Source organism: Rhamphochromis longiceps, linkage group LG17 (genome assembly GCF_057381845.1).
Source record: "Rhamphochromis longiceps isolate RC_006_pf linkage group LG17, R_longiceps_female_GT1.1, whole genome shotgun sequence".
Taxonomy (NCBI): Eukaryota; Metazoa; Chordata; class Actinopteri; order Cichliformes; family Cichlidae; genus Rhamphochromis; species Rhamphochromis longiceps.
The window spans coordinates 31,184,234-31,205,448 of record NC_140573.1 but is presented as its reverse complement, the minus strand read 5'-3'; the positions used below and the strand labels follow the sequence as shown (position 1 = coordinate 31,205,448).

Genomic DNA, 21,215 nt, shown 5'->3' with positions numbered 1-21,215 from the left:
ATCAGACAGTTTTTGTCTGTTTGATTTGAAATACTCCTTCCTTCCTGAGACATTTTTGGACAGTCCAGGGGTTAGCTGGCTAGCAGGATTTTAACAATCCTTTATAGATTTAGAATTCTGAGTTTGAGCTAATAAATTCTGGACAGTGGTACAGGATCCCTTTTTGTAAGCCTAACCTCTATAAACTTTCATTTGTCCCTCTGTCAGTTTAACAGATACAGATCAGCAATAGGGAGGCTGTGATATAGATTAGCTTTCTTTTAATTAGATCTATGCTTACTAGTTACTAATGGTTGTGGTTTTTGATGTACCCATCATCTATTCCAGGGTTGCTTTTCTTTTATGGGAAACAATGAAGTAATCATACTAGTTGCTAACCACGTGTTTCAAACCTGTGAGATAATAACAGATAAGAACCTAATATAGAAGTCATGCTGTGGTAGTTGCAGTCAGCTGTGAAACCTGGATGATTTAATTTTGTTCTTTTTCAGCTGCGTACAAAGAGACGTTGCAAACTCTGTGTAAAGTGCAATTATAACAACTTTTTCTGTTGGTACGAGCTGCTCGTCTGCAGTTAAGGCATTTAAGATTAAAATAAGGAAATTACTATTAGTTCCAGGTAAAGGTTTTATCATTGAGTAAAAGGATTTAAACTACTGAAACTATGGGTGCTGTAACACCTTTTTAAATTTCTTCTCAACCAGACTAAGCTGTGTGCACGTATTTATCTTAAGTGAGTTAAAATAAATCAGCCAGAGGTGAGTAATTGAAAACATTGTTAATTAATTGGTGTATTTTTGCAGACTCAATCTCATGGACCCGCTTATCGAACACAATTAAAAATTTTCTCTCATTAGCTTTTTCAGGGAGACTGAATGCTCTGTTGGATGGCACATAATTAATGACAGTCCACAGGGTCCATTTAGAGTGGAGAGAGGTTTAGCCTTCTCTTATCAATTGATGTACATGTGCTCATGTATGTGTTCTCTCAGGGGGACATCGGTCCAGTTGGTTCTACAGGCCCTCAGGGAATAAAGGGAGAACAAGGAGACAAGGGAGAAAAGGTTGTTATGGAGAGATATTGTCCATCATGGTCATTTCAATTTTATTATTGCAGGATTAGAGCAAATAGAATAACTGAATATCATTTTATGGTACGGTTATGGTTTGTTTTGATATGTGCAGGGTAGTCCTGGTTTTGGGATTCCAGGACAGCAGGGGCAAAAGGGAGAAAATGGAGAAAGGGTGAGTCATTTGATTCTTTAACGCTGTTGCCATCCTGGAATCATAAAGCAGGAAATTGCTGTGTGTTGTTGTTGTTAGATGTTTTATTAGTTTCATTGTTTACAGGGAAATGTTGGTTTATCAGGAAAACCAGGACAAACGGTGAGTCATCACTGGTTACATTAAGTTCTTCTCATGAATTATTTTTTCTGTAAACAATGGGTCAAAATACTACATGCAAGGTGAAAACAAGCAGTAGTATTCAAGAACACATAGACTATAAACACATACATTAATTTTGTATTTTTGGATTGACACCTTTGCTTAATTTTAGTTTTTCTTCTATACTTTTTCACTAATTTCCAGTAATAGGAGGCAGATGTGAAAAAAAAAATCCACACAATCATTCTATGCAGTCTGCTGCATTTGGGAAATTTGCACAGTACGTTGCTACAAGTGAAAACAGAGGTTTTGTTGGTGGGCTATTCAGTGTCATGTAGGGGTCTACCTGAAATTATGTATGATTTGTTGCGTTTGTCCACGATATTTTTTTGTGAGCACTTCGCAACACCTGGCTTTTCCACACAAGTGTTTGGCAAATCTTGCCAGATAAATCCATGCCTAGGCAAAACTTCATAGGAGCTAAGGGTAGACATAAACATAGACAAGGCATAGACATGTTAAAAATATTTTTTTATGGCCAAAAATTCTTTTTGGTTTTAGAAGTTTACTAAATGTTAATTTCAGTTAAAGTTTAAAACACTTAATTGAACCACTTGAATAACGTTTGAATTACGCCATATTACTAAACAGGGCAAAACAGCGTGTGAGCACAATCCCCAAATAGTACTTATAGGGTGACTTTACAGGTGATTTACAAACATTGTGCTCCTTTTCTAAACATAGTCAGTTAATTTCATTATCAAGTACAAAAAATGGGCTAAATATAGTCTCAATATCGGTGCAATTCTCAGCAAATTGTGTGTTGCAAATCAATTTGTGTACTGATTTAAATATGCTTCTACTTATAATTTACGACTTGAGAAAGGAAGTCCCAGAAATGGAGCAGGATCACTTCCTAAAGTCAGCCCACCTCTTAGATGCAATCTTGCCACTGCACTCTTTGTAAATACAGACAATACCGTTTTTTGTTTGTTTTTTTTACATCAAAACCCAAATTGAGCTGGCCGTTAATATGTTGTACAATTCTACAACAGATTTGTATTAAACAATTAAAAACCCCAATTATTTATTTTTAAAGCATACATTTTTTTTGCTGACATTGTAAATCAGAGGTCATGTCTTTGCTCAGGGGAAAGATGGCTCTAAAGGTGAAAAAGGGAGCATTGGATTACCTGGCAATCCTGGAGAACCGGGATTAAGAGGTAAAGATGTAAGTAAATCCTGAGTGGCCGTTACAGCAACTATGAGTTTTGTTTGTATGGTAGGTACAGTGGAGTTCAGATTTAGTTTGATAAACAGGTCTATTCAGAAACAATGGTGTCAGAAAAATGCTAACAGTGTGAAAAATTTAACTAATGGACCAGAAAAAATGTAATTATTTTATCTCTTCCCTTTTGTTCACACGTATATTGTGAATGTTAGCACATTTGGCTAAATATTTCCTACTGCTTAGATTTATTGTTTAATTTGTGTGTAGGGTGCACCTGGAGCTATAGTAGAACCGGGAATGAAGGTAAAGTCTATTTGTTTGTTACGTGACTGTTTTGTTGACCAGCGCTTGGACTTTTAAACATGTTGCTTTTGAAGATTGTTATTTTTAAAATGATTTAACATCCCTATAATCATCCCCAGCGTCACATATTACCTCCACGGAGTCATTTAATTTGTTTTCGCAGGGTGAACAAGGACCAGCTGGAGAGCCTGGTGAAAGAGGAATCAGGGTATTTGTTCAACAGTTGTAAAGTTCAAATAAGAAAAAAGGAAAAACAATACTTCCCACAAAATTTAGAAAGTAACTTCAAAATGTATTTTGACAAAATCTGAAAATGCGACAAACCAGTATGTAGTATACCGAATGTGTAGTTACAATGCTGGCCAGGCTTTAAATCTGACACTTTTATTTGTGAAACATGAGTCAAGGGCTAAATTCTTCCATTTCTTTCTACTTGTTGATCAGGGTCCATTGGGATTACCAGGAAAACCAGGTGACACTGGAGAAAAAGGTGACCCTGGCAAGCCTGGCCCACCTGTAAGTTCTTTGCCATGATAATTAAACTTCAGTCAGCACAACTGTGGTCAAAAGAAGATTGTTGTTTGAAGCTGTCTTACATTACTCATTAAGTGAGAAACAGCATTAAAAGGAAGAGCTGCGGTAAAGGTGGGTTGCAAAGGGGCTTGGGGGTATGCAGCAGCTGTGCCCCTGCTGAAGCAGCTGAAACACTTCACTGTGTAGAAGGTGGCGAACTGAACCAGCTGATCTGGGCTTGACTTTGTGGCCTTCCTGAGTTAATGCTATGCTTTATTAAATGTACACTTTTAAGAAGATCCACTTATAGGATCCTCATCTTTCTGCTTAGTATGTGTGTACAGATCAGTAGCTTTATACTGTACTATAACTAACTGTAATAATTCAACTGAAATTGCAAAACTTTAACATTACCTGAGATTTCTTTTCTGTTTTGAAGGGTGCCGATGGCAGGAAAGGTGACAAAGGAGAGGCGGTAAGTTTGTATCCACCATCTCTCCCTCCCTCTCTCTCATCAGTGAACATGTTTGGTTTTTTTCTCCTGGCTGCCTGCCTTCTGATTATTCTTCTGTGTCAGTCACTGTTTCATATCTTCTCAATCTGCTATCCTCCTGTGTCATTCCCTTTTGATAAGTTAAGTAATTAACTTTGTTTTTTGTGTGTTTACCATCCTTCATTGCACCAAACTATTTTTCCTTTGTCTTGCAAATATTGGATTTGTTTAGAACTATGACGTTGTAGATTTTAACTGTGTTTTGTCTGTCTTCTTTTCATTGTGCTGTCATCGTCATAAAGGGAAAGCCTGGACCTCCGGGAACACAAGTAAACAAATCTCTATAATTACTTGATCAGTTCAACCATGTTTGACAGAGGCGCTTGTTAAAGCACAGCTTGTAAAAAGCCTCATTCCTCCATGAGACCTTATGTCTGTTTCCAATCAACTGAAACTGTGTTTGTTAACAATTTAACTGTCATTTTATTCAATCAGACTGGTTCAGACAACATACTGACCAGAGTAATTAAGGTAATTTGAAGAATAGCACATTACAACTTTAAATTCATTCAGTTAAGGAAGAATTAAAGGTTTTTGCCCTTTCCTTCTTATCAGGGCGATCCTGGAGAGCCAGGTCAGCCAGGTTTGCGAGGAGAAATGGGCCCGCCTGGGCCACAAGTGAGTATTTTCACCATATGAAGTAACCAACAGGATGTGATACGCAGTGCAGTGAGAAAGTCTTTTCGACTTCCTGTTTTCTTAATGTTTGCATATTTGTCACATTAACATGTTACAAATCATCAAACCAATTTTAATATAAGATAACCTGAGTAAAAACAAGTCTGTTTTTAAAAGACGATTTTTTTTTTATCAAAGGGAAAAAAAGCTATCCGAACATATATGAAAAAGTTAACTGCCCCCACATTTTTTGAACATTGAGTTCAGTTTCACTAGCCACACCCAGGAGCTCAAAAATCACGCCATGACAACAAATGAAGAGAAACAGGATATCTGATATCTATTGGTCGGGAAAGCCATTTCTAAGTGTTTGGTACTCAAGTGAACCACGACGAGAACCATTATCCACAAATGGAGAAAACTTGTAACAGTGGTGAACCTTCACATGAGAGGCTGGAAACTCAAAATGAAGCGAAGAGCCCATCAACAACTCATCCAGGAGATCACAACTGAACTCAGAACAACATCTAAAGAGCTGCAGCCTTTGCTTTTCTCAGTTAAAGTTCACGATTCAGTGCCAAAAAGAGGACAAAGTCTCGTCTCACATTTGCCAAAAATGTGAGATATTACATTTTTGTAAAATGTAAATATAAATGTAAATATTACCCGATGAGACTAAAGCAGAACCTTTTGGAAGGTTTGAGTACTTTTACATCTGTTGTAAAATCTCACATTAAAGCAACACAGCCGTTCATTAAAAACAACCAACCGACAAACACACCAACAACAAAAATGATGGTGGTAGTGATGGTTAACAGATGTTTTGCTACTTAAGGACCTGGACGCCTTGCTGTAACTGATGGAGCCGTGAATTCTGAGACCAGAAAACCCTAAAGGAGAATGTCCAACCATCAGTTCACACCCTGAAGCTCAAACACGAGGTTTTGCAGTGGCCAAGTCAAAATCTGGGAATAATCAGAACATTTTGGCATTATCCTTGAAATGCATTGTGCCTTTCCTGCTTGAAAATCCTAAAATCTAACTGAATTAAAACAACTGTGGAAAGAAGAGTGGACCAAACTTTCCTTCACAGCGATGTGAAACACTCATTGCCAGTTACGTCAAACACTTGATCACAGTTCTTGCTTCTAATGTTGGCATAACCAACATTTCTTCATTGGTTTTAGAGGAAACAACTTTTTGACAAGGGGCCAGGTTAGTTTGGATAACTTTTTGGATCTGTTTTTAATCATCGTTTAATAACTGCATTATGTATTTACTCAGGTTATTTTTGTCTAATATTAACATTTGTTTGATGATCTGAAACATGAAAGTGTGGCAGATATGCAAAAAAGAAGAAACCAGGAAGAGGGCAGTATACAGCACTATATCATTCATGCTAATGACCGTTAATTCTGTTTTTTTTGTACTTATTATTATTTTTTAGAAGTACTAAGCAGCCATTAATTTATGGACAGCCAAAAATCAAGTCCATTAACTTTTACCTTTCAGGACACAAAACTGATCATTAATCTAACTTGGTTAATCTGTTTAAAGGGGCATCCACACAGGAAGTGATCCTAAATTCATTTACGCTATTCTTATCTATTTCTTTTTTTAAAATCAAAAGTAATATATTTTTCTTGAATGTCTTGAAACATCGTAATGTGTCTGTCCAGGGTCCAGAGGGGAAACCTGGATTACCAGGACAGTCTCTGGTATGCATGTGCATAATTCTAAATTGCACTTACTGTGGTTCTGTTTCTTTTTGTTTAATTACAAAGGTGTGTTTAATGTAACTGTTTGCCTTGCAGGGTGATTCTGGAAGAGATGGATTAGATGGCTTACCAGGAAAAACAGGAATGAAGGTTATAAAAATGTTTTATTGAAATTGCACATTCAAATATTTTGAAAATTTCCATGTAAATGGCATCGCGTGCACTATATTGACAAAAAGTATTAGGCCACAGATCTTCATCTCTGAAATGAGATCTTTTCATTCCCACTGCCACCAAGCCATGCCATATGCCTTTACAAAACTCGGTGTTTTCCTGTAGCAGGGTCTCATTATTGCTGCAGGGCAGTTTTGGAAATTTCTTTAAATAGTATCATTGCAAACATCACATAGACCATGTAAAGTTACAGAGCAGGGGTCATGGAGTGCCAAGGCGCATAGTGCCTAAAGGTCACCAATACTTAATAAAAACTGCGCGCCAGGAGCTTCATGGCATGAGTTTCCATGGCTAGGTGTAATGTGTAAGTGGCCCAGTATATTTGTACATATAGGGTATGCATGTAAGAGTTTGCTCACAAGGTGTCTTATGGTAACCGTAGGGTGACCAGGGACAGAAAGGAGAGCCTGGTCCGGTGAGTGGATGAATTTTTATGGAACTTAAATTCTTGTCATTACCGTATATGGTTTACTGCCCTATTAATATTAGCATAAAACAAGTTATCACTGAGTTACAGTGTATTATCTCACTTAACAAAAAAGAATAATGAAAAGAAAAGCTAAGATGCAGTCATGATTTTCAGTCTTTATGTTCCGTATATCAACTTTATGTGTGCTTATAGACACCTAAGCTTTTAGCATGTCAGCAGCTATTTTGCATTGCTGTGGAGTGTTTTACTGCCTCAGTGATAATTTGTCCAGTTTGTAATAACATTTGTCATTTTAATTTGCTGATATTTGCAAAAGGAGACTTTTTTTTCTATGCTTGTAAACAGAAAGGAGAAAAAGGAGATCAAGGCCGGGTTGGGATTGCTGGGATGCCTGGCTTACCGGGGACTCCTGTGAGTTTCACTCCGGCAAAACCATTATCATCCATTTTTTATACACTTTTAATGGTGACAGTCTTTAGTCATTCAAGGCAATATAACAAAATATATTCTTGCGTCAGGTGTGTAATTAGCGGGAGCCACATGTTTATCCACGATAATGATCAATCTCCTTTTTCATTTCCTCTTCTCTACAGGGGAGACCTGGCATTGATGGGAAGAGGGGCCTGTCAGGAAAAGATGTGAGACACATTTGACAATTATACCACTTTGCTATTAGATATCACCTGGATTACTGTTTTATCCAATTTGCACATTTGTTTGCCGTTTTCTAGCTCTTTTTAGATGAAATTACTTTTTTTTCACAGGGAGAAAGAGGACTCAAAGGAGATGACGGCAAGAAGGTTCTTAGATTTGCTGCAGCAATCAAAACATTTATGAAGCTTTTATTCTCCATTTACTTGTGTTAACTTCACTCTTCATTTCAGGGGGACAAGGGAGATGCGGGTGCTGATGTAAGTATATTCACATTTATGAAGGAAAACACAACTTAGTGATGAAGTTGAGGCTGTAACTGGATGATGCTGTTTGTTTCCTGCAGGGTAAAGATGGTAGTAAGGGTGAACCAGGGCTTCCAGGTTTGCCTGGGAGGCAGGTGCTTGTCACTCCTGAGGTAAACATGATGCAAAATGACTTCATTTTTGGTGACTTGTTTATGACTACACCTGTAATCACCATTGGTTTGACTAATTCCTCATTTATGCTGGGTGTTGATTCAGAAAAACATCACACAGTTTGACTTAATATCCATTTATCCCTTCTCAGGGTGCTACCATTGATGAAATCCGACAAGCATTCCCAATGCCAATGGGTCCTCCAGGACCTACTGTGAGTTTGATGCTTGTGCACATGTTTCTGCATATGTATAGCTTTCTTAAAAAATGGCACATCATCTCTGCTGTTGCATGGCATAATTCACTTGTCGCCTGCATGAAATCTAAGTCATCATGCAGTGATGACTACAGTGCTTATTTTTATTGTGGGCTACAATGAGAACAGATATGGTGAGCTTGATGTCATGCATTGTAGATGCATGTTCAAATGTCCTGCTCCTCTGTTTCTGTGTGTTTAGGGTTCTCCAGGATTGAAGGTAAGGTGGTAATGGTGCTTATATTGAGGCTGAGTTCTTAAAAAAACCCCTGAAATATAGCCTTGGTTGCTGATTTGTCTTGTTTTGCAGGGTGATAAAGGAGAAAAAGGCCTGAAAGGAGAAAAGGTAATGCTCATTTGACTTATACATCAGAAACATGGGAATGGAAATTACATTATGCTGACTGCATTTATTTTCATGTTTCTGCAGGGTGACGCTGGAGCTCCAGGAAAATCTCTTGAGATGAAGGTTGAATAAAGGATATAATAATTTCTTCTGTGGCATACATGTTCTCATTTTACATTATTAAGTATCTGAACAACGTATTTTCACTCGACTTTAGGACATTGAGACAATGTTTGAAGCCTACGGTATAAAGGTGAGCTCTTTGCACCACATTGTATAAATATGCAATAGTGTAATAAAATAAGAGTTCAGCTGTCTAAATAAAAGCTTTTTTCAGCTTCCTTTGCTGAAGGCTTTGATTGACAGGTTGCTGCAGGATGGCATAGAGGAGCTGCTTCATGTGCTCAGCAACTCCAAGAAAACAAAAGAAAACACAGAAAGGCACAACTCCAACGTCATCACTGACTACAAAGTACGTAGACTATTTTTAGACTGTATACTGTATGTTTACATTTCTTGTTTCCAATACCTCAAACTTTTCAAAACGACTACTACTGCTATTCATTTTATATTTTCTCGATAGAGTTCGGAGAAATTTGACATCACCAGCAGACCTTTGTCAAAAGCGGACACTTTTGAGGACACTGATGTAGACGGCCAGCCTCCTGAATCTTTCTTTGTTGTACGTAACCTCAGCCTAATCTAAAGAGAATGCTTGGGAACAATAATGAATCTATTAACCTACCACATATTTTAGTGGGTACACCTGTTCGACTTCTCATTAACGCAAATATCTAATCAGCCAATCGTATGGCAACGAAACACTGCATGTTCAAGATGATCTACTGAATTCAACATGAGCTTGATTTTGAATGTGTTATGGCTGTTGATGCCAGACGGGCTGGTCTGAGTATTTCAGAAACTGATAATCTGCTGGGAATTTCCTACACAACCATCGACTTACAGAGAAGGGTAAAAAAAAAGGAAAATATCTAGCGAGCAGCACTTCTGTGAATGAAAAATGGCTTGTCGATGCCAGAGATCCAAGGAGAATGGTCACGCTTTGAGTTGATAGGAAGGCAACAGTAACCCAAATAACCACTTGTTTCAACCAAAGTATGCAGACTAGCATCTCTGAATGCACATCGAAACAGGTACCACTCCTGTCAGCTAAGTATAGGAAACTGTAGGCTACAATTCTCATGGACTCACCACAATTGGAGAAGTGGAGGTTTGAAAAACACTGCCTGAGTCTTTCCTGTGATGTTTCTACTTTGACATTCGGATGATAGGGTCAAAATTTGATGTAAACTGCGTAAAAGCATGGATCCATCCTGTAATCCTGTAATGGTGTGGGGAATATCTTGTAGGCACACTTTAAGGCCCTTAGTACCAACTCAGCATTGTTTAAATGCACAGCCCAACTCAACATTGCTGCTGACCCTTTATGACCATAATGTACCCATCTTCTGATGGCTGATTCAAGAAAGATAACACATCATGCAACAAAGCTCAAATCATCTCACTGTAGCCTACAAATTTGCAGTAATTATGTGTTGTTATCATGTCAGTGTGGTCCAAAATCTCTGAGAACTGTTTGCAGCAGCTTGGCGAGTCCATGCTTCATCGAACAATGTACAGCTCATGTTCTGAATATTTATTGTTCTACTAACAGTCCTTGATATTTATTGTTTAAGGTTCTGTGTAATCTTGAGTTTTTCAGCCGTCTCATACCTTTGTGCATTTGCATTTTATTTGAGCTTGTGTGGCTTTAAATGTTTTCACCATGATCCTGGAGAAATGAAACTGTGTTTGATATAGTTTATCACCAGTTGTCACTAATATGTATTTTTTTTACTTCTCTCACTGAAGGACCCTTTAAATGAAACTGCAGAGGATCCAACTTTATGGACCGTCAACACGCTGAATGGAGAACTGGAGCATGACACGATTGAGACCAATTTAAAGGAGACAGTAGACAGTACTGGAACTTCCTTTAAAGTTAATCTGACTGTAGTCAATTCTACTTCCAATTATACAATGACCAATGAGGTAAGGCTGTCACATTTCATATTTAGGCACTTTTAGATGGAAGAAAGACAGAGTGTAAACTTTCAGTGCCATTTTTCTTTTTTATATTTTCTATTATTCCCTTTATTTAAAGAAATAAAATGCAAATAAACTTCATAATAATTCCTAAAAAAGTCATAAAAGTAATTAATATATATCTAACATTCACATAATATTTCATAAAATGCTTTGTAAACTCTAATGATGTACATGTCATACTTTAAAAATCTAAACAATCCTACATTACAAAATATTGGTGTTATTTATATTCGGATTGCATTTAAAGTTAAAATTTGTCTGTTAGATGTTTTCAGGGTTACCTCAATCTGTAATGGAGACTGTTCTCCTCACTCAGGAGGACTCACTGAAGAAGAATTCAGGACAAAAGAAGAAGAACAGGGAACGTGGGAAAGTAAAGCTACCATAACTGTCATATTGAGGGTTGGGTTTTAGATAGAGGATGGAAAATGGGATACTTCTCCATCAGTTTACAATGAATGCATATTGCCAAAGGACCATACAGGTGTTTGATGTTTTAGCTTATCTCTTCTACTTAGCATACACATCAGCTTTTACTAAATGGATGCTTCTGTTTTGATGTTTATGCTAATTTTAAGTGATTTGGACTCTCAGTTGTGATATTACTGCACAGTAATGTAGATTTGGGAAAGTGCACTTGTAGCACCAGTGAAACAGGGAATCTAAATATGGAAAATTCTTTAACGTTTACATTTTATTGAGAATGATGTGAGTTTTATTCTTTAATTTTAAGGGCTGCTCTAAGTTATGGTAACAAAGTTAAAGGCATGAAAGAAGTTAATATGAGTCACGTCTAGGGTGCCACAAAAATACCTGAAAGCTGATATTTGTGTCTCTGTTATCAACTGATAATGTGTTCTTTAAATATGCACTGATTATAGTTTGAAGAATCCCTTAAAATATATTTGTCACTAGTGGTTAGTATACACTGCCCAGCCAAAATAAAGTTGCAAAGTCTAATATTTTGTTGGATCCACGTTTATCTTTGATGACAGCATTGCCAAGATATTGTTTCGATAAGCTTATGCAGCGTTATGTGTTGTCGTTCAGCGTTGCATTAATTTTTCTCTAAGATCTTGGATTCAGTCTTCCCCAGCACATCCCAGAAATTCTCAGTGGGGTTAAGTTCTTGACTCTGTGGTGGTCAGTTCATGTGTAAAATAATGTCTCATGTGCCCTGAGCCGCTCTTTAACAATCTGAGCCCGATGATTCCTGACACTGATATCTTAGAGCAGCGGTTCCCAATCGTTTTTGTACCATCGACCAGTTTAACGCTGGACAATTTTTCAGTCACTGTATATTATACCAAGCGAATGTGGAGGGTGTGAATCTCGCGATGAACCTCTTAATTTAAGTATGATTCTTAATCTCTTTCTTTCTTTTGTTTGGCATTCTGAGATCCCTCTGGTGACTCATCTTTGGCTCTTTCTTCCTGTTCAAAGAAGTTCTCCAGTGACATTTGTTTTTGGGTCACTGGGTTTTCAGACTTTGTGATGCATGGAAAAAGAGTTAAGTGCAAGAGTAAGGTTTGGGTGAAAGTGTCATTTTTTGGAAAAATAAAATACCCGAAACTCTATCTATCCATCCCTCCATTCATTCTCTGCCGCTTATAACTTTCAGGGTCACGAAGGGGGGGAGGAAGCCAGAGTACTGGAGAGAACAAATTTATTCTTTCTTTGGAGCCCAGTGCAAAATAGTCCTCGGCCTGGTGATCTGGACCTCAGTTTTGGAATATCCCTGGGATAAGTTCATTCTTTCGGCACATAATGGTGGTCAACCATGATCTGACCAAGTGAAGCAACCCAAGGTCAAAAGGAAATGTTCTTACTTTGACTATGATTTGATTTCACCAATCGATCTCCAATTCTCTCACTGATCGCATTACGTCCTCGAAGATGATGGCACACCACTATCCTTTTAATAATGTGTTAGTTAAGTTATTTTTAAAAGTTTCACCTGTCTCCTTAGTTGTTTTCTTTCTCGACGCAGGTCTTTTCCCCGACTGTGGGAAATCATCACGTCTTCTGCTTTGACAAGCTACTCACTGCATCAGTTAGGGTTAAATAAACTCTTGCCATTCATCATATGAGTCTTAGTTTAATCCATGTTTTGCGGGGGATGCAGTGTATATGTGTCTATATATATTTAAATCACATGCGTAGTGTATCATATTTTAAAATGCCAGATCTAGCAAATATGATTCAAATTAAAACTCATATTTGCAAATTACTATTTCATTAAATTTTATAAAAATTGTCACAAGGTTAAAAAAAACACAAATTTTGAGTTTTCTAGTAATTATCTCATGGTTCAGTCTTTAAAGGGATATACACATAAATCGGATGGGCTGAAATATGTAAAACATCAGGTATGGTCCTATAAATACCATAAACAGCTCTAAACTGTTTGGTAAAACTAGATTTCATGTTTTTTAATCATCCTAATTTAACGGGATTTTTATTCATTTTTGATAAACATTAATTACTCATTTCCCTAAACTTATCAGCTGCAGTTTAGAACTTGATCATCAACAACTTCTGAAATATGGGAAACCTTCATCTTTTCTCTCTCTGATTGTGAACTTCTCAACCAGGGCAAAGGAAATAAAGGACGACATAGGAGGCAGAGACAACGCTTGGTAAATGTCCTTGAACAACAGATCAGAATAAACCCAGAAACGTTACTTCACTTCAGCCCCAACTAAATTAAAATGTCTAACCTTGCAAAATACAAACATAACTTTATAAAAAAAAGATTTAATGAAACATAATCCTAAATTAAAAGATTGTGAATATAAACACACTGAATGAACCACGTTTTGCACCCACAATATGCCTCATTTAACTAAAAGCATGCATTGATCCTGATGTCCATCTGCTTCTCACTGTAATATTAACAGATTACATTTGCTTGCTCGTTGATGTGTTCCAGTTATTCCAGTTATTCACACGTGATAAATAATGCTGTGCCACAATTCCTTCCTGTTATAATTGCTATTTCCTTTTTATCCTAAGACAAGTGAAGAGGCCAGGCAAGACGAAGAAGACGAGTTTTATAACGGCGAGGATTACAGTTATGAATACGAGGTAGGCAGCTGCAATAATAAATCAGTAATTGATGCACCGTTGGAAGCTTAATTTTAATGTGATGCTGATGATGTGGGGTTGTTCCTCATTTAGAGAATTGTGAGCGCCTTCTTGTTAACAGCCCTGCCAAACTCATCATCCAGTCACCTGCATTTTTTTTTTGTTTTTTCTTTTTTTCTTCGTAGCAGTATCTCTGGAGACTGAATTATATCTGCGCCCACACAAATGCTGCAGAGATCTGATTAATGACACACCCACTACCTAATCTTAATTATTACGAATAAATTAGTTTGTCATTACAGCCCACTTCATCCGCTCTCCACATCATCTACCGTGGGCTTGAGTGTTTAAAAGTTATGACGAGATTTTTTATTTTATTTTTTCAAAATAGGAAGAACTCACCACAATTGACCCCTTAATCCCTCGGGACTTCGGGGAAAACAGACAGGTAAATATTCTCTCATCTGTTTCAGCTGGACTGGGTACAAATGTTATGATTCATTTTTAATGTGACATGTGTTCAATTTCTTTAACATGCGCAGCTTGAAGTCCAAACAGATGAATTTCCCCATCCAGTGGATGATAAGGTGATCATTTGTAGCCCAATAGCTAACTAAAAGTAATAAACATTTCTGTTTTACCTGAACAATAATACATTTGTGTTGCTTTTGATTTGTAAGGAACAATTGCCCACACCCAGTCCTGCCCAGGTCGAGACCTTAAGTCAACCTATAACAGTCTTCTCAGACAGAGAAACGGATGCACAGGTGAAACAAATGTTGTGCTATCTTTGGTATTTATCTTTTGATCATTTTTATTCATTCAAGCACAAAACAAGTCAGGGACCTCTGCCAGGTTCCACTAAGAGTGAAACTACAGAGGGAAGTGTTTTAATTGTATGGACACGCAGTTCTTTATTATAAAGCAGAAAGAGAAGAAATCACCCACTGAGTGCCAACATAAAGTCAGTGCACAGCTACCTGCTGTGCTTCACCTTGCACATTCTTCACCATTTCTCCAGCTTTGCACCTACTATATGGGAGAAAGAAGGATCAGCAGACTAGGTGTTTTTCTCCACCTAGTTGGTGTCGCTACCCTCAACCATCCTGCCCCACCTCTCCCTCCTACAACTGATCCAACATACCAAACCCTCCCACCACACTGTCATTATCCACATATGTCGTATGATAATGAAAAAAGCCTAAAGTCCAGATAACTGGTGCTCACATGACATAAGAATGCCCTGGACAAACAATAAACCCAGGTAGTTCAGTCAGTATAGGCAAAAGAGCCTGAGCCGCATGTTGCATGGACATTTTAGGGATGACTGAGGCTCTTCTGGTAAAAGGGTTTGTGTTCAGCTCCTCTGCAGTTTGCATATTAAAGTGTTGTTATATTCTGAGTGTACTCTGGATGTGTGATAGTGTGAAAAAAGTCCCAATTTTTAGCATTGAGTTTAACAGTAGCTATCCAATCTTCTTTCAATAAACAGAAACTGACATCACAGAGCAACTTTCAGTACTTTTACCTATAATAAAACAAAACATTGAAACCTGCTAGCTTCATATTTTAATGGCAGATAAGTGCAAACTTTCAGAGTAATGACAAAAAAACTCACTTTTTAAAAAAACGTTGTAAAATTTACCAATATGCTGGGGGGTTTGCATTCAGACTTGTGTACTTATTTGTCCCCTCCTAGGTTATCTTGCCAACCACAGAGTCACCCTCTCGACCCTCTGATGATATAGAGAAGGTATTCCTGGGCAGCTCGGTTCTCATGAAAAATATAGGGCATTGTTTACTTTTTCTTTCTTTGTATTTTGCTTGACTTTCCAAGTGACATTTTAACTTTAAAATTCTGATGTGTCTTTTCAGTCTACACCTCCTTCGGCAACAGAAGAACCAGATCAGGTGGAGTTTTCATTTTAAGTTCTACAGGCTTCCGTCTTAAAGATCTTTGCATGCCTTGGACTGAAAAACTTTATTTGCACTTATGCACAAGGGTCCTGAAATTGATCTGCAAGTGCTTGAATAAAACAGCGAATGGGCTTAACTGCAGTTGTCAATAAATAAACCATAAGCAGCACTTTCATCATTTTCAAGACCCCTTTCTTTCTTCTGCTTTTGATGAAAATTTCACCAGTGCAAAATAATGCAAGTGTTTGTTTAAGGCTGATGTGAATACATGACCAAACATGACCAAAGCATGAGCGGCATACTTTTAGCATGATTTCTCTAAAGCTTGTCTGAATGCAAATGAGCAGAAAATATAGTCCAGCTGTTCATGAATGATTTACTGAGAAAAAAAATCCAGAGAGTTACTTTTAATACTTTCTCTCTCTCGTTTTTTTAAACAGGAAATCTCTTAATTCCCGAGAGACTGAGACTATAGAGTCTTAATCATTCATAAGAAAGCACTACACGGAGAGTGCGAATAAACTGTGAACCGTTTTCTCTGGTGATGAACCCTGAACAACGTCGTTTCATGAAGGGGGACTTCTTTCCGCACAGAGACAATGTCACTCACCAAAAAATACCGTATACCATACCAGAGTGTTTTTCTCTTGTTGTGGCTCATAGAAAATTAGGCACCTGAAAACTGTCCTCGTATGTAGGTTGTGTTTTTTTAAGCTTGGTCAGTGTAAAAACCAGTGTAGCTTTACTTACCTGCCAGAAACTCCTAATTTATTTATGACAAGTATTTTTCAGTAAATAAAATAGAAGTAAGCTTTCTTCAACATGACAACAATTTGCATACATACTTTAGGAAATACAGACATTTTATTTATTAAAACATGGAAATACTAAGGGTTTCTTACTTTACCATACCCTGTGAATACCATAGATAATATTTAGAATCTAGTTTTACTATAAACACATATGTAGCCAGATCAAACACTTGTTACGCTGGTGAAATTTATCTTTATAATTATATTGTCTGTGTTTAACCTCTCTGTGCATGTGTGCTTAAGTAAAAGTGACTTTCTAAACAACTCTGTGTCTTCCTCCTTTTTTCTCATCGTACAGTACTCCACAAAAGTCTTGAGCCACCCCTGATTTCTTTATATTTTGCTTCCAAGGAGGCAGACTTTCTTCTCATATTTAAAAGTCCTCTTGAGCAATAGTTCTCATCGCTTTCTGAAGTTTCTTGTGAAGGTTTTCTTTGGACATTGACTGCTTTTTCACTCATTTTTAGTGTAGTCTTGTACCTTAATATGCATTTTTGTTTGTTAAGCTACTTCACGCTGAACTGTTAATTATCCAAGCATAAAATAGCACCGAACTCAAGAGGTGAGCCAGCGTTGTATCTTGAATTTGACAAAATTTGAATATACATAAAATGATAATTCCCGAAGATGTTTTAGTTAAAAACCTGCATATCTTTGCAGTGCAGGGTGTTCTGAAAGAATTTGAGAAACCAGACAAGAAACACACACACGCACACACACACACACACACACACACACACACACACACACACACACACACACACACACACACACACACACACACACACACACACACACACAAACTATGCAGTAGATGTCTGTATCTGAAAGTCGTGTCCTTAAGAATCAGGAAAAATCCAGCAAAGACACCTGGTCGTTCAGTTGATCCATCTGTTGAACTTAGAACTTTTTATTGTCATTGTACAGTTGCTTGCACAATGAAATTATGTAACAAGACCACAAGGTGTCAAAGTAAAAGACAATATACAGATATATAAGACAAACTACAGGAACACTATCCATCCATCTGCTTATCCTTTTTTCAGGGTCGCGGGAGCCTATCCCAGCTGTCTTAGGGCACCCTGGACAGGTCGCCACACTGTCACAGAGCTAACGTATAGAAACAGACAACCATTTGCCCTCACATTCACACCAATGGGAATTTAGAGTTTTCAATTAACCTAATCCCACGTCTTTGGACTGTGGGAGGAAGCCAGAGGATCGGGGGAGAACTTGCAAACTCTACACAGAAAGACTGCAGACCGATGGAGAAATTGAATTCAGGACCTTCTTGCTGTGAGGCCACGGTGCTAACCACTGTGCTGCCCTACTATGTACACTAGAGTGCAATAAATAATAAGTAAGGGTGGAAGGGCTATGGAAATTGCAGATCTGCCAAAATATTGCACAAGGGGAAAAAAAAGACACATTAACATAATAAATACAGAAAAGCAGCAACAGAATGCTAGTATGATTAAAGAATTGGTTCCGTGGAAGTAAATAAGTAGTTCAGAATAACAAAGAAAGCAGTGAGTATATCTGAAGGGGGCACCCAGATTTGAACTGGGGACCTCTTGATCTGCAGTCAAATGCTCTACCACTGAGCTATACCCCCACCGATACCTGAAGCCTCATCAGAAAGAAGCCATTCTTAAGGGAGGATGGCAAAGAACTGGACTGAAAACCAGTGACAACAGGTCTGATTAAGAGATGAAACAAACTTTAGAATTTTTGGTAAGTAATCATCATTATCTGTGGAGGAGGTCAGGAAAGCAGTACAACAGTGAATATCTACAGCCATCTGTAAAACATGGTGGAGGCTCTGTCATGGTTTAGGGTTGCATTTCAGCCACTGGTGACCTTGTCCGATTTTGATCCACTATGCAATAACATCAGAAGGAAAGTTTCTGATTGGCAAACAGTCATGATTGTCCTTCCCAGAGCCCAGACCTGTTGAAGACAGTAAATATTCAAAGAAGAGCTTTGAATGCTCTTCCAGAAGCCTGGACAATTTCTGGCTGTGTTAAAAAATAAAGATGATAATAGCAAATGGACTTTCACCCTTTTAAGAATTGTACAAACTGAAAACACAATGTCAGATGCTGTGTTTTTGTGTATGCCTGCACATGTTTGTTTCCCATTTTCCTCAAACAATATAAAGAAATTAGAGGTGGCTCAGCACTTACAAAGTATATAAACATCAATCATCATAAATGATTTGCTAAATTTGCTTATGAAGGCTCTGTGGGAGATGGAAGTGCCTCAACCTGAAATCAGGGTGAAAAGAGGAACATTTTGGCCTGACTCCATGGTAGGCATCACCTGTTTTTGTAGAAGACTAATGAATGATTTTTTTTTTTTTTTTAAATCATGAAGTAAAATCTGTATGTTTCAGGCGTTCATGCCAGGTGCCCCAGGAGGACGAAATCGGTTTAAGAAGGCACAGCAAGTACTAATTTTCATCTGATAGTTCCATGTTTTAAAAAATTTAAATCAATTTGCATCTAAAAAAAGTGTTGCTTTGTACTCATTTAAATTACAGCACATCTCCTCTGGAGCTCAGGGTTACAAAATCTGGAGCGTAAGTCTGTTTTCAACAGTAGAGGTCAAGTGTTTATCCAAATCCAGATGGATAGATGACTTACAAATACGCTGATTTGTGTTTTTAGAAGGATGAAAAAGAAAATCCAGGCCTTCAGACACACAGCCGGAGTGAGAGACAAGAAGCACGAGAGAGATGGAGATACATCGATACAGAGACAGAGGTTCCCACAGAAACAATAGGTGGAGGAGAGGAAGAGACAAAAGCGGAAGTGGAAGATTGGGGAATGGAAAAAGAGAAAGAGTTAATGCCTGATTTAAAACCAGTCCCTGATCCAGTCTATGAGGAGGAGGAGAGAAGTGGAGACAATGACTGGGAGACAGAGGAAGGTGTAGATCAAGAGAAGGAAGAAGAGAAGGAGGACTTGGAGATGGAGAGAGAGAGGGATAGGCTGGAGATGGAGAGAGAAAGACAGGAACTGGAGAAAGAGAGGGAGGCCGAGCAGGAGAGGGAAAAAATGGAAAGCGAAAGAGAACTGGAGCGGCAGAGGGAGGAATGGGAGAGGATGAGGGAGGAGATAGAGAGGAGGAGAGAGGGAAATTACGATGAAGAAGCTGGACTGCCGTACCCATATCCCCCGGGGTATTATTTACTGAAGGTAAGGGCAAAAGAGTAAAATGTAAACATGTTACACTTTTCTTGAAATGTTCGATGACTGTTTTACAAATGAGCTGTTTATAGACATGATGATGATCACTGACTGTCTTTTTTGTGCAACAGGGACAGCCAGGTGAAAATGGAAAACCAGGACAAAAGGTGACAAGATTTTGAATGTTATGATAAAACTTTATTGAAAAGATTAAAAAGGGGATAAAGCCATCAAAATTTGCAACAGGTGGCTCAAGCCTTGCAAGAAAAAAATAGTATTATTTAGCTGTTAAGAGTCATTGATCCATCACGTTTGCCGCAGTTGCTAGCTAGTTTATGCCTCTAAAATTTGTTAGCTGTGTGTGACTGATATTCTTCCATCCTAGTGATAAATATTGCCCAACATCAACCTTGAACCAACCCTTTGAAATAAAAGATATCTATGCTGAAATGACCGAGTCGCTGATACTTTCCCACTGATTTCAAGCATTATTTTTATTATCATCTTAAGATCACAAAGCAAGAATGACACATGTCCCCACATGAAATGTTCCACCAGTTCATAAAAATATCATGGATGCTCCCCCTCCTCCCAACACTGCATCTGTAAATGACATCAGAGCTCAGGGAGAGCTTCCCTCCCGTCTCGCCTGTCACTGAATCTGGTTGAGTCCAGGGCTTTGATGTCCCTCCTGCTCTATTTCTGTATGACTTTGAGACAGTAGATTAAAGCAGACATTAATAATTCCCCTTGTTAAACATGCTGACAAATCCTGTTTTTTTTTTTATTTCAAATTCCTCCGAGTTAGTTTATTTTGGCACATGAAAAGGATGTGTCACGGTGCACTCCGTTATTGTAACTCATTTCTATGCACTCTTCAGGGCGAAATTGGTGAAAAGGGACAGAAGGTAAATATATAAAGATTTAACTTTGCTTTTTAAATTTTAATGATGGTGACTGCGCAGATGTGTTCATCTGTTTTGTTATTTTTAGGGGGAGCCGGGCATCGGTCACAGAGGGCCAGAGGGTCAGGCTGGTCCTCCTGGACAGAAGGTAAAATTTCTATTTCTCTGCTCATCCCTTATGGGGACTTTAAAGACTGATTTTAATGTTATTAGACTGACTGTCAGAACTGTTTCAAGTGTGCTAACGTAATAAATAACATAAGTGTTTAATCAACTAGCCTTTTAACCTTTTAATATCATAAACTGCATTAGCTGATAGCTGTCATCCAGATATTGGGGGGGGGGGGGGGGGGGGGGTTACTGATGGTTACTGGTCTGTACACCAGTTGAACTAAAAATCTTAATACATTTATTTGACCACCTGTCATAAAAACATAAAAATACTAATCTTTTAGAAATTTATTTAAAAAATGTTATTACATTATTAGATTATTATATCGTTATTTATTTTTTAAACATAACTTAAAAAACTAATA

General features: G+C 37.9%; 1 protein-coding gene and 1 non-coding gene across 6 annotated transcripts in view; one reads left to right on the top strand and one right to left on the bottom strand.

The window, feature by feature from the left end:
- The window catches only part of col7a1l (collagen type VII alpha 1-like), an 85,894-nt gene that overhangs the window by 39,250 nt on the left and 25,429 nt on the right, over positions 1-21,215 (top strand). Inside the window, exons 45-86 of one of the 5 annotated variants that reach the window (XM_085386487.1) lie at positions 993-1,064; positions 1,186-1,245; positions 1,351-1,386; positions 2,537-2,617; positions 2,885-2,920; positions 3,084-3,128; positions 3,365-3,436; positions 3,873-3,908; positions 4,229-4,255; positions 4,422-4,457; positions 4,542-4,604; positions 6,284-6,322; positions 6,419-6,472; positions 6,939-6,971; positions 7,332-7,397; positions 7,580-7,624; positions 7,751-7,786; positions 7,871-7,897; positions 7,984-8,055; positions 8,208-8,270; positions 8,515-8,532; positions 8,623-8,658; positions 8,743-8,781; positions 8,876-8,911; positions 8,996-9,130; positions 9,242-9,340; positions 10,531-10,710; positions 11,084-11,140; positions 13,362-13,406; positions 13,783-13,854; positions 14,246-14,302; positions 14,397-14,441; positions 14,535-14,621; positions 15,554-15,607; positions 15,730-15,765; positions 18,823-18,894; positions 18,979-19,032; positions 19,126-19,164; positions 19,253-19,783; positions 19,906-19,941; positions 20,656-20,682; positions 20,768-20,827. In XM_085386487.1, the coding sequence (XP_085242613.1) occupies positions 993-1,064; positions 1,186-1,245; positions 1,351-1,386; positions 2,537-2,617; positions 2,885-2,920; positions 3,084-3,128; positions 3,365-3,436; positions 3,873-3,908; positions 4,229-4,255; positions 4,422-4,457; positions 4,542-4,604; positions 6,284-6,322; positions 6,419-6,472; positions 6,939-6,971; positions 7,332-7,397; positions 7,580-7,624; positions 7,751-7,786; positions 7,871-7,897; positions 7,984-8,055; positions 8,208-8,270; positions 8,515-8,532; positions 8,623-8,658; positions 8,743-8,781; positions 8,876-8,911; positions 8,996-9,130; positions 9,242-9,340; positions 10,531-10,710; positions 11,084-11,140; positions 13,362-13,406; positions 13,783-13,854; positions 14,246-14,302; positions 14,397-14,441; positions 14,535-14,621; positions 15,554-15,607; positions 15,730-15,765; positions 18,823-18,894; positions 18,979-19,032; positions 19,126-19,164; positions 19,253-19,783; positions 19,906-19,941; positions 20,656-20,682; positions 20,768-20,827 (2,814 nt within the window). Of the gene's footprint in view, positions 1-992; positions 1,065-1,185; positions 1,246-1,350; positions 1,387-2,536; positions 2,618-2,884; positions 2,921-3,083; positions 3,129-3,364; positions 3,437-3,872; positions 3,909-4,228; positions 4,256-4,421; positions 4,458-4,541; positions 4,605-6,283; positions 6,323-6,418; positions 6,473-6,938; positions 6,972-7,331; positions 7,398-7,579; positions 7,625-7,750; positions 7,787-7,870; positions 7,898-7,983; positions 8,056-8,207; positions 8,271-8,514; positions 8,533-8,622; positions 8,659-8,742; positions 8,782-8,875; positions 8,912-8,995; positions 9,131-9,241; positions 9,341-10,530; positions 10,711-11,032; positions 11,141-13,361; positions 13,407-13,782; positions 13,855-14,245; positions 14,303-14,396; positions 14,442-14,534; positions 14,622-15,553; positions 15,608-15,729; positions 15,766-18,822; positions 18,895-18,978; positions 19,033-19,125; positions 19,165-19,252; positions 19,784-19,905; positions 19,942-20,655; positions 20,683-20,767; positions 20,828-21,215 lie in introns of all 5 variants that reach the window. The other 4 variants (XM_085386485.1, XM_085386489.1, XM_085386486.1 and 1 more) reach the window with 4 other exon arrangements.
- On the bottom strand, positions 18,127-18,198 carry trnac-gca (transfer RNA cysteine (anticodon GCA)). The gene has a single exon. It is a non-coding gene; the product is annotated as a tRNA-Cys (tRNA).